General features: G+C 39.8%; 1 protein-coding gene across 1 annotated transcript; it reads left to right on the plus strand.

Annotated features, from left to right (window-relative positions):
* The first annotated feature begins 3284 nt into the window (after positions 1 to 3284).
* fbxw2 (F-box and WD repeat domain containing 2) lies at positions 3285 to 10882 on the plus strand. The gene is made up of 8 exons (XM_047570465.1): positions 3285 to 3978; positions 4890 to 5182; positions 5955 to 6177; positions 6576 to 6770; positions 7118 to 7251; positions 8348 to 8434; positions 8579 to 8748; positions 8978 to 10882. Exons 2-8 carry the CDS (start codon positions 4916 to 4918, stop codon positions 9264 to 9266), a joined length of 1365 nt encoding a protein of 454 aa, XP_047426421.1. The 5' UTR covers positions 3285 to 3978; positions 4890 to 4915; the 3' UTR covers positions 9267 to 10882.
* Positions 10883 to 12816: the final 1934 nt, after the last annotated feature.

Consider the following 12816-nt stretch of genomic DNA (forward strand, 5'->3'; position numbering starts at 1 on the left):
ACACCCCGTGTCCTACCGAATAGATTTGCACTAGTAAACTTTGGGTCACCGTGACTGGCACATGATCTTGATATTGTGTATTGTCCACATCACTTATGTGAACAATGGCAAGATATAAACTATATAGTAGACTGGAGAACAAACACTGGATTAAAAGTCTCAAATGGGTGACAATTGATACCTTTATTCAAAGAGGAGGTAGCAGACATACACTCATTTGGCAGTGCATTGGACAAGTGAAAACAAACATATTGTAAAGAAACAGTCTTTCAATAAATTGCTTCATGAGGGTTCTGGGATACAGCATTAGTTTGGAATAATTGAGAAGGTGTTGATTCAACTGTGTTTGCACTTTGGTTGTGTGGTTCGTTGTACTACTATATTGTGTTGTGTTTCATTATTTTGATAACCTTATTTTAGTTAAAATAATAGGCTGCACTACAAACTAAGTCCACCACAACAATCATCCGGCTGAATTACCACCTTCCTGTTTCCGCTGATTTAACATATACTGTCATGAAGGGGAGTATAGTGCAGAACTGTTGTTTTCTCTAGTGCACCCAATGAACTGAGAGGAAAGTACAATAATGTCAAAATCAGAATGATTCATCTATCTTGGAAGCTTAATTTTCTCCAGTGGTTTAATGGAAATCATCTTCCAAATGCGCTATGCTTGACCATGTTGTTGTGCTAGTTGATGTGACATAAATTTGTAATAAGTGTCTTTTATATTTTGATATTTGTCTTGGACCAACTGAAGATTTGATCTGATAGCAGGCTGAAGAAAAAGTGAAAACAACCAATATCATTGATAAAGCTAAAACTTTCATCCCATGTGGAGCTTTACACGCAGCACACATCCGTTACAAATGCCTTAGCATCAAGAGAACTACAGCTGAAAGATAAAACTTCCTAAAAATAAACATACAAAATACGGTAACTCACATCTGAGTCACACCTGGGCTGATGCGTTCACTGGATGTTTCTAGTACATTGAGTTATGTAAATGCTAGCCATGCTAAAATACAGAATAAACATTCAAACCACAAAGGGGAAAAGAGACCGGATTCATCGTTCTGTCCTTGAGAGGTTCTTCCCTAATCTGTAGCAGATAAAGTTGGAGTGAAAAGTACACCATCGCTGACGAAGTTTTTTTAACCCAATCTGTTACTCATCAGTTGTGTCATCCAAATGACAATGTTCCTCGTGCATCTTGAGGTCATGAGCCATTAATCTGAGATCAGTATATTTTTTACTCTTTGTTTTCCGTAATGGGCTAATGAGGACATCAAACTCTGTTTAGATTTTGATAGGACTGCCACTTTTCAAATGACTGAACATTCTGAGACACCAGTGTGGTTGTTTAAAGTGTGACTGACAGATAAATGTCTCAGTTGTGCAGTCTGTCATTGACTTCCGATGTACTCAGAATCACTCTGAGTGGTGGGCAGTTTACCAGATATAGCATTTGAACAACTACCATGGGGTTTGTCCTGTTAACTTAAAACAAATACATGGGCAAGGCTGGAATGTCAAACAATCCAAGGTTAAGGTATGGTTCATCAGGGGAACCTGAAGCCTGGAGATATCACAGGGATGTACACACACCTTCTCGTTCAGGTCAATGAGAAGTTGTCCACACTTTTGACTGGTAGTATAGTTTTTCATGGGGCCCATGCAGGTTAATGTGACCTTTGTTAACAGTTGAGTCCATGTTGTTTAAATGAACTGTGAATCATGTACTATAATGCACAACTAACAGAATGGCTTTTGTCGAAACTACTATTGAGAGAGTGAGAGTGAGAGTGAGGTGTAAGGTCAGATCAATTACCCACTTTACCAGAATTACTGTATTAGTGATTAGTGATTCTTGGGGAAACAAAAGAAAGCCCAGCCTGACCTGAAGCCTCTACGACATAAAAGCTTCAGATGAATACGGAATGGCTCACAGATCTGAAGAAATCATAAATTCAAACATTCAAGTTGCAAAGAGTCTATTGTCATGTGCACAGAATGGAAACAGGTTTCCCTGTACAATTAAATTCTTCTTTGCTGTCCACGCAAATGGATAACAATATAAAATCTTAAAAGTAGAATATAAAATGAATACACATAATACAAAAACAAAGCACTTTGAAAGGCAGGATGTGAAAAATACAGTAATATATTTTGTATATTGGCAAAGCGGACATGGACAACCCCTCTCACTGCATCAGCCTTGGGGGGAGCAGCTCCTTCAGCAGCAGACTGCTGCATCCTTGCTGCAAGAAGGAACGCTACCACAGGTCCTTCATCCCCACCACCATCACGCTGTAAAACATCAGCCTGAGTTAACAATAACTCCCACCTGAGACTTGTCTTTGAGACCTGTTTGCTCTTTTTAGAGATTCTTTTTGTACAATAATTTGCATTTTTGCAGTGCCTATCTTGCACAAACTACCTCGCTGTCTACATTTGAAAATCTTAGCAATTATATTATATTCCACTTTTCAGCATTTTTTAAAATTCCCAGTCCACACTGTAAAGGTCTATCAGATGTAATATTGTCTTTTTATTGTTTTTTTTGTTTGTTTTTTTGTAATACTGTAACACTGTGATATATATATATATATGTGTGTGTATATATATATATATATATATAAATATATATATTAAAATACACACACACATATACACACAAAATAGACAAATAGATACACACATATGAAATGTAACAATAAACTGAAGTTGTAAACAGAAACTCAGAGGGCAGTGGACTCCTGGTGATCTCCTCAGCAGTCTTCATCTCTCTCTGCAGGCGTCTGTGGTCCATGGCCGTGGTGCTGCCATACCACATGGTGATGCAGTGCAGCTGCTCAACATACTCTAAACAATACAGGTGTAGAAGTTGCTGGGGATCTTAGGCTACAGACGAAATTTTCTAAGCCTCCTCAGGAAGTACACCCTTTTAAATGAAGGACTAAACAGATAAATTGGGGGGAAAAAAATGTAATACCAGCAAGAAATACTAACAGTTTAAGAATTATTTTATTTTTAGTCTGATTAATTAAATCACAATAATAATTTATAAACATTAGTCATAATGTATATTAAAACACCCTAAAAGTTACCAAAAAATACACGAATTTCTCAGTCCAGACTTGTTCTGTGTTTGTTTGCCCTCTAGTGGTATTCCCCTACAGCACAGTTCAACTATCATCTTCTTATCTAGCATGCGCGCATACAGTCCGAATGAAAATTCGCCCCTTCATTACTGGAAGTTTATGCTATTTTGCTCGACCTCACTGCTTAAAATAGAGCATCTGTTGTCGCTGCTCTTTAAAGGTAGCGGAACAGAAAAAGGCAGACATGAGGGGCAAACGAGAGGCCATATATTTCACACCGTTCCACATTCTGCGCGACACCGGAAGCTGGTTTACCTTGGAATATGTCACCCGTTTTCCCGCAGTAGTGTCTTACAGGCAAGTTAAATCGTTGGGAAACAAAAACTACAATGCAATTTAAGGAGGGAACAAAAACACACAGTACACGTGTAGCAAGTGAGTGTGTGAGGAATTCAGTGATGACACTTACTTCTTTCGGCCTTGACGGACCCTGCGCCTTGTTTTCGAGGAAGTGTTTGCAAGCAATCCTGCGAGTCCTCCTTTAAGACGTTACCGAGGGTGACAACGACATAACCACCGCTAGCGTTTCCATTATCTTCTGGGTTTCATGCTGTCAGGAGCAGATAGCCCTTTACATAGAACATCTCTGCTTGGGAAGTACAAAGATAACTGTTCTATTAGAGACCTGTAATTCAGTATTAGTATATTTAAGTACACTCACCATGGTGGTTGGCTAACATTAGCTACGAAGCTACGTTACTTGAACAATCCTTTAAACTTGGTGGCTGACAGGTTAGCTCACGACAGCTAACTTCGCTATGTAAATTAAGCCAGGAAAGTGGCGATAAAGATACTCCCTCCCTGCAACGCTCAGGTTGGTGGATATTTTAAATTTTAAATGATATGAAATTGAATTTATTAGCAGACGCTGGTCATTGATAGTTTGGACGATAGCACTCCCGGTTGCTTGTCATTAAGATGTAGCAGTGTTACTTAGCTAACGTTAGCGACAAAAGTTACTAACTGATACTGAATGTATAAACATAAGAAAAGGCTCACAACCCAGTCAGGGTACATCTAAGCGAGTGGGTGATTTTAACAACTGGAAACTGAAACAGATGCACAGACAGGTTATCTAGCAGACCAGCATAGTTTCTTTTTTTGCACAGCCTTAGCTAGTAAGCCTGATGTAAACGCTCTAGCTGCACAGACTCGTACTATATGTTTTCATCCTTTAACACTACAGACTGCAGACTGCTATTATCCAATGTTAGACACACTAAAATATCCTCAAGAGAAAAACAACAGATCCTGACATTTTAAAAACTTATTTTCAGCAGATTATTGGCACCTTCATTAAATAAGCTGTGAATTCATATTTTGCACCAGTTTTGTCCTGTGCTTGAAGAGATCAGCTATAATAGTTATAATAAAATAAGAATAGTAGCAGATAAATATTTTAGCTACATAATGCATTTTATATCGTAGCATTTCCAAATAAACAAAACATGGGTGCCATAGCTGATCACTCAAAGGTCATATTTTAACCACTGTGTGTTTTGTTATTTGATGAAACAAAGCCCGTCATCCATTTGTTGGAGCCTCTGAAATGTCTGCTTTATTTTTATCATTACAAATTGAATATCTTTGGGCTTTTTTGGAAAATTACTGGAACACATCTTTCTAGCATCCCTCACTGTAGCCTAGACACATTATTGATCAGATTCCTCTTAGATCATCCGCGGGTGAGTGCTGAAGTTAGACCGTGCGTTGTTGTTGTTGTAGGTGTTGCAGGTCGCTCCCATGTGCCCATGGAGAAGGCGGCCTTTGAGGGGTGGCTGGAGACAGTCTCTGCCACTTTCCTTACTCTAAATGACCAGCAGCGCAACCAATCTCTGGATCACCTCATATCTTTAAGTGGTGCGGTGCAGCTTCGTCATCTGTCTAATGGACTGGAGACGCTGCTCAAACGCGACTTCCTGCGTCTCCTGCCTCTGGAGCTGGCCTTCTACCTGCTGCGCTGGCTGGATCCTCAAACCCTGCTCACCTGCTGCCTGGTCTGCAAACAGTGGAATAAGGTGTGTGTGGTGCTTCATGGCGTCTATTATCATGGAGTGCTTCTCGCCTGTCTTGTCTGAAATCACGTTTCACTCACTTGTATCAAAGGATAAAGAGAGAAATTAAGGAAAATTCAAAGGTCAATCAGTTACTAATGGATTTTGAGCGCTTTGCCCTGGTCCCCTACATTGGACAATTCCTGAATGTAATGGACATGGGCTTGAAGCGCAGACTCTTAGCTTTAATTGTAGGAGTGCTGAAGGCCGATCTTTAACAAGGGCGCAAATATAATTAGATAGTTAGGTTCTAATTAACTCCCACTTGGTCTCATAAGGAATCAGAAATATTTTTGCATGTTTCAAACAACTTTGCACTTGTGTTACATTCTGCCCTATTGCTCCTGAAAGCGTCTCTACCCATTAGTGAGATCATCTCTAACTAACAAGACATGACTGATCACTGATAAAATAGATAAAATAAATATTTTTGTCAAACCAAAAATATCCAATCCTAATACAGTATATGTTATAGCTCCTCTTTTTCTAGATTCAAGATCACGGTATTGATCCCCGCACCGGAATTATTTTGACCAGGAGTCATGAGATAGAAGAAAAAAAACATACATGAACAAGACATAGACATAAAAATGTATTAAAATAAGAATGAGGTAGAAGTAAAATTTACAAAAAAAAGTACAGTTGAATTTACTTGAAATATACAATAAATCAAACATTCAGTGGTCACTATTTTTCATTCCTGGTTAAACATGCCAATAAATATGTCTCTTTTTAGGTGATAAGCTCGTGTACCGAGGTGTGGCAGGGTGTGTGCCGGGAGCTTGGCTGGAGGATTGATGAGTCCATTCAGGATGCGACGCACTGGAAAGGGGTCTACCTGAAAGCTAAACTGCGCATGATGCAGCTGAAGGATCAGGAGGCCTTTGAGACATCATCACTAATTGGTCACAGTGCTCGAGTATACGCTCTCTACTATAAGGATGGCCTCCTTTGCACAGGTACAGTGTGGCCCTGTCTTATTTTTCTTTAAATGGTCGGCTTTAGAATAAGCCGAATAATCCGACCTTTGTAATACAGACAATATACTTTTCTGGACAAGGACATGGACAATGAATTTTCCAATGAAGTTCTAATAAGGGCCAATAATCACTTGGTTGTAAATGGAAACCACATATGCATCCCTATTTCTTATGAACATTGCTGGGCCAAGCTGGGAGCACCAGTCCAGCAGTGTATTAGTAAGGACAGAAGGAAGATAAGTGGATTAAATGTACCTGTAAAATTACAAACGTTGCAGATTGGATTGTCCAGCATGACCCACACCACTGTGTCAGACTCTGTAGAGTATTATGTGTCAAAGTTGCTGCTGTTACATAGATGTCATTGTGTTTTTCAGGATCTGATGACCTCTCTGCCAAGTTATGGGATGTACGCACTGGACAGTGTATTTATGGAATTCAGACGCACACCTGCGCCGCAGTAAAATTTGACGAACAGAAACTGGTGACTGGGTCCTTTGACAACACCATTGCAAGCTGGGAATGGAGCACAGGTGCTAAAATCCAGCAGTTCCGTGGCCACACAGGAGCAGGTTGGTCTAAACTCTCAGCCACTCTCTGTCCAGGGTTGTTTAGTGTACCAAGAAAAACATTGAGAAGCCATGATCATGTTTAGAAGCAAATGAAAAACTATTGTGCAAATGGGCACACGGCAGCATCGCAAAAAAAATTCTGATGAGGAGCTTTAGAATGTATTTTGATACAGCTAGCACTAGGTCATACAAGACAAGTACAACTCCTTCAGAGCAACTCCAGTGAACTGTGCTCATTAGTTCTCACTTGTATAATCCATAAACAATGTGATGGTTGATGCTTTTTAATATGTGATGGCTCCGTTATATAACGTTATATCCGTTATTATGAATGTGTATGTGCTCAGTTTTCAGTGTGGACTACAATGATGAGCTGGACTTGCTGGTCAGTGGCTCTGCAGACTTTTCTGTTAAAGTCTGGGCTTTGTCTGCTGGTGCTTGTCTCAACACTCTGACTGGACACACCGAGTGGGTCACCAAGGTAACTCACTGTGTTCTTTTTGAGACTTATTCTTCTGTTGGTGTTTATGCGTTTCTCCAGCCAGCTTTGCAAATCCGATCTCACTTTCGCACTCAGTGTGCAAATAAACCCTGACATCATCTGGGGCTCAGTAGCATATTATAACAGCTGTTGTCTCTAATGGATCTCTACCACTGCTCCAGAACCGAGAACAGCTCTGTTTTATGTTAAGTTATTATTTACTCCTCTTTCATCTCCTCTTTGATGTTAGTTAGACCTGAACAAAACTCACATTATAACTCCAACCCTGGATGTTTCTATACGTATCATAATCTCTGGTAAAGAAAGACATTAGTGATTAAGGAAACAGTAACTTAACCAAACTTAACCAACATGTCTGCATCAGTAATTAATCACATGCCGATACATTATTTAATGGCAGGATCGCGCTGCTGTACTCATATTAAAGATTTTCATTTATTAATTCTTACTTGGATTTATTTATTATTTAGTAAGTTAAGAGCTACAAGGACAAAACATTTTAAAAGGCTGTCATTATTAATGAACAGACGTCATGTATGGTGCTTTTCCCTTTTCAGCTGATCATTAATAATAGTGCTTAGTGTTTTTTCAGAATGAATGTCAAACGTTTGCTGACGCAGGATCACTTCTATTGAGTATAGGAGGTCTTTAATGCGATAAATTGCATTCGCAATAAAGATCAAGAGATCTTTATTGTCCCCGGGGGGCAATTTGTAGTGCAGCCAGCAGCAAAAAACAACAGTAAAAAAAAGCACAACAGTGACACAACGATGACATAAAGCTAATAATAAAGAGAGTGACAATTGAATCCACAACAAAGAGATGGTTGGGACGACACGGGACAACAATTAACACTCATCAGTCTAACAACCAAACAAAGTCAGTTAAAGTGACTACAGTGCTATCAGTTGTTAAGAAGGCCAATGGCCACTGGAACCCAGGATTTTTTAAATCCGTCAGTCCTGCATCTCGGCAAATGAAATCTGCATCTGGATGGAAGCAGTTTCTTTTTACTGCAAAGTCTGAACAGGCCCAGAGTTTCCCTAATTTTTGCTGTGTGTTGTCCCTCCATCAGGTGATACTACAGAAGAGCGATGTAGAATCAATGATGCACAGTCCTGGGGATTACATCCTCCTAAGTGCTGATAAGTATGAAATTAAGGTAAGACTCCTGACCTTTGTTTGTTGTGTGTTAAGTTGAAAAAAAATAAATAAATAAGAAAGACGGAGTCATCAATGCTGAAGGCGGTGTTACTGTATGACTGAAATATCCATAGGATCGAGTCGTACTGTGTTCCCTTTGCAGGTCTGGCCTTTAGGCAGAGAGATCAACTGTAAGTGTTTGAAGACGTTGTCAGTGTCTGAGGATCGCAGCATCAGCCTTCAGCCTCGCCTGCAGTTTGACGGACGTTACATTGTGTGCAGCTCTGACCTTGGAGTTTATCAGTGGGACTTTGCCAGTTTTGAGATACTCAGGTAAAGTAGTACACTGATCAAGGTTAACATTATGAACACCTTCCTAATATTGTGTAGGTCTGTCTTGTGCCTCCAAAGCGGTTGAATGGACATGGGCCTTCTGAGGGCGTCCTGTGGTGTCTGGTAACAGATTGATGTTAGTGGGGCCTTTGGGTTGAGCGGAGGGAGCTCTGTATCTCAAGTATCTCCCACAGACACTTTGATTCCAGCCTGACTTTTCTGTTCACAGGGTGATAAAAACACAGGACCCAGCCAACCTGTCCCTGCTCAGTTTTGGAGAGGTGTTTGCGCTCCTTTTCGACAACCACTTCCTGTATGTAATGGACCTGAGGACAGAGGCTATCTCAGGCCGATGGCCTCTACCAGCCTACAGAAAATCTAAACGAGGATCAAGCTTCCTGGCTGGTGTGACCTCTTGGCTAAACGGTCTGGATGGGGACAATGACTCTGGACTGGTATTTGCCACCAGCATGCCCGATCATAGCATTCACTTAGTACTGTGGAAGGAGAATGGATAGGAGTAAGCAACGTGTCCAAACCTCAGACTGCTAGAATATGAGCCACTCCCATGTGTGCTCTGGAATATACAAACCTTAACTGCCAAGACCGTTATGCATGGACCAAAGCATCTTGTTTTTATCTGTTTCTTCCTCACCATACAGTCCTCCTCTATAGACAAACATGAACATTCACTGATGGAAATGAATGGCAAACTAAGATGACAAGACTTTCACTGATGGTGCTGGGTCAGTGCTTGATCCATATTCCTGCAGAAACCTGAACACCTCATTGGTCTTCTGATCTTGGATAAAGAAAGACTTTTGTCACGTGTTGTGCCAGTGACACAACAAAAAATGATCCCAAAATTAACACAACCCTAATTTAATGTGGAAACAAGCATTTTTGGATGGTTCTGTGAGAATATTGTAGCCAACATTTAATTCGTAGTGTAGTCATTGGGTGGCATCTCTGGATGATCTTTTCTTAACAGGAGATTATGTCACATGTGCTGTACCTACCTGTCATCGGTGTTGAAGAAAAGCAGGGTTGCCTTATACACAGTTGCTGTAAATAAAAGAAGACACCTCATTTGACGTCAGATGGTGACAGCAAGAGAAATGCCCCAAGGTTTTTACAGACCAACCCAACGAAGGAAACTTATTGCAGACTTGTCAGTTGAAGTGGTTCAGTTACACTGCTGTGTGCGATGTGAAACATGTATGGTTTCTTTTACTTCCACTGAATATTTTTTTTTTCTAAGGGATGTATGGTTTCAATGTCAGCTTGAGAAATGTGACGTGCCTTTTCCGTTCATTTGATGTTACAAATTGGAATTCCTTGATAACTCTGGCACATTGCAGTAGAATGACGCCTGCATTGTACATCTTACTTTTATGTTGAATTTTTCATATTTACTGTGCTCTAACAGCCTAAGATGTCTGTAATTTTATAGCTATCTACCCGACATGACTTACTCAGTGAATTGTTTTCTGAGTCACTGACTGTGTTAAACATAAGGTTTATTTTTGTAAAAGCCCCCCATCCATTGTGCAGCTGTGAAAGTTAGAGAAGTTGTAAGACATGTGCAAAATCACTATTTTAATTTACGAGAAATCTAACAAAGATTGAATTGATGGTTTCCTTTTTATAGTAAGAGGAACTTTAAATTATGACTCATTCTGTGGATCATGTCTTAATTCGGCTTCCACTTGCACAAAACTGAATCTAAAGCTGTTAATGAGTGTCAAAAACATCTGTGTTCAAATCTACCAGACTTCAATTTAACTAATCATATTTCCTTGGACACAGACCATTTCTTGAAACACCATCTTCTTAGTCTAGGTTTTTAACTTGTAATGAAAATACCACTGGTATTCTGGCAAACCATTGTACCACATTAAAAATACAATAATGTGACTTGTATATAAAGTGAAAAACTGAAAAGAGACAGGTGACATGAGACAATAGGGTTTTTGTTAATGTAACTTTTCAGATTTGGTTACTTTGCATTCACAGCACTGCACATGGTTTTATTTCACAAAATCTGCACTGTCATAGCTCTTTGGCCACCTGCATCTATCTACAATCTGCTTAAAGACTGCAGTCTTTCAAATAAATAACAGTAGCAAATGCACTAATTGTATCCGTGTTTTTGATCATGCCATCTTTCTATTTGGCTAACGTCATGTCCCGGTGCATGTTGTTTAAGAGATGAGAGGGTAAATGGCGGTCTCTAGGAGCTAGTTTCACTTTGTGTACTGGTGTGACATGCTGCAGACAGTTATTAGCAAAACATCTGGTGACCCACATCAGATAATACAAACTGAAAATCATTCCAGACTCAAACGTAGTCATCAAAGATAATAAGCTATATCTGGATGGCTTCTGAAGTCCTGTTCTGATCAGATGGCTGGGGTATTTGCTCCCATCTTCTGCAGCACGGGAGCCCCACAGGGAACTGTCGTGGCTCCCTTCCTCTTCTCCCTCTACACTGCTGACATAACATCTTTTTACCAGCTGTCATCTGCAAAGTCTGTGATAACTCTGCAGTCATCTGCCTCATCCAGGATGGGGAAGATGGAGACCGTAGAGGACTCATAGAAGACTCTGTAGTATGCTGCTGGAAAAACTGCCTCCAGCTGAAAGTGATGGATTTCTGCCTGGTTATACACCTGAACATTACTGGACTGACCATGCTATGGTGCTTTACAAAAAAAGTCAGAAGAGACTCTCCCTGCTGAGGATACTGTGGTAACATCAGCCACTGCCTGTGGAGTGGTCTGTTGGAGCAGCAGCATCTCAGCAGAAGACAAAAAGAGACTGAACAGACTGCGGAAAAAGGCCAGCTCTGTTCTGGGCTGCCCTCTAGAGCCTGTGGAGGTGGTGGGTGATAATAAAGCTGTCATCACTGATTGAAAACCAGTCCCACCTCCTCCATGGTACTATAACAGCACTGGACAGCGTCTTCAACAGTCAACTGCTTCACCTGGTGTGTGAGAGAGCATTACCACAGGTGCTTCCTTCCAGCTGCTGTTAGGCTGTACAACTAAGTCTACTCCCAGTAGATTATATAGAACTTCTGTTGTATTTAATTTGCTATTTTTAAAAAAAAAAAAAAAAAAAAAACATTTTTAATTACTTAATGTTTAGTTTTGGGATTAATTAAAAGATTATTTCACCTTATCTCATAATAAACTATACATACATTAAGGATTAGTATAGCATAAAAACGCATACCAGTAAGCACCTTTAAAATATTGTTGATTTTGTTCAGATGATAAAAGCTTTTGCACACTGTGTTTGGATCAAAGCTGATTTGACCTGAATATATTGTAAGAAGTCAGCTCTCATTCGTTAAGAATGCCCTTTTATTTCTTTCATGACTTCCAACACACGCTCAGTAGTAGTTAGAGGACTGATTTTGGTGCTTGGTGAGTTACAGTAGCAATCAAAATTATTCAACCCCTATTGCAAATTACAATTACTGACAAATCAAACAAGAACAATTTAAATAGCACAACACACCTACTAATTCAAGCAGTTTCTCCAAATTCAACACAAAATGCCATTTTAATGACTAATGCAGTCTCAAAATGATTGTACCCCTGCATCTTTAGTATTGCAGCACAATCAATGCACTGTAGTCTAGATTCAGGCAGAAGAAAAACAAAATGTAAGTTTGCCTTCTTTACAAGAATTGCATTTGTTTTGGTCTGGAGCACAGCTGACAATACAAGTAAATCTAGTTCCTCTTTGTCAGTTTTTATTAATCTGCAGCGCATTGTTCTCCTCCCAATATTTTTGGCATCTGTAAACTGAAAGATGTGAAAAGAAGGGTGGATACAGAAAACATCTGGACAAAAGGAAGTGTTTGGAAGCCAGAGTGATTAACTTCAGCAAGGCAGCATATGTGTGTGACCAATGTTAACATAGCATAACAGAAAATTCTTGATCTGACAGATTCATAATAATAGTGGTGATCATGGCGACATCATCAACAACTACCCTCACCACCAGCACCATTGTCTTTCAAAGTACCCGAGGCACCTACCAACAAAACATAATATG

The sequence above is a fragment of the Mugil cephalus genome, chromosome 19 (genome assembly GCF_022458985.1).
Source record: "Mugil cephalus isolate CIBA_MC_2020 chromosome 19, CIBA_Mcephalus_1.1, whole genome shotgun sequence".
In the NCBI taxonomy this organism is placed as follows: Eukaryota; Metazoa; Chordata; class Actinopteri; order Mugiliformes; family Mugilidae; genus Mugil; species Mugil cephalus.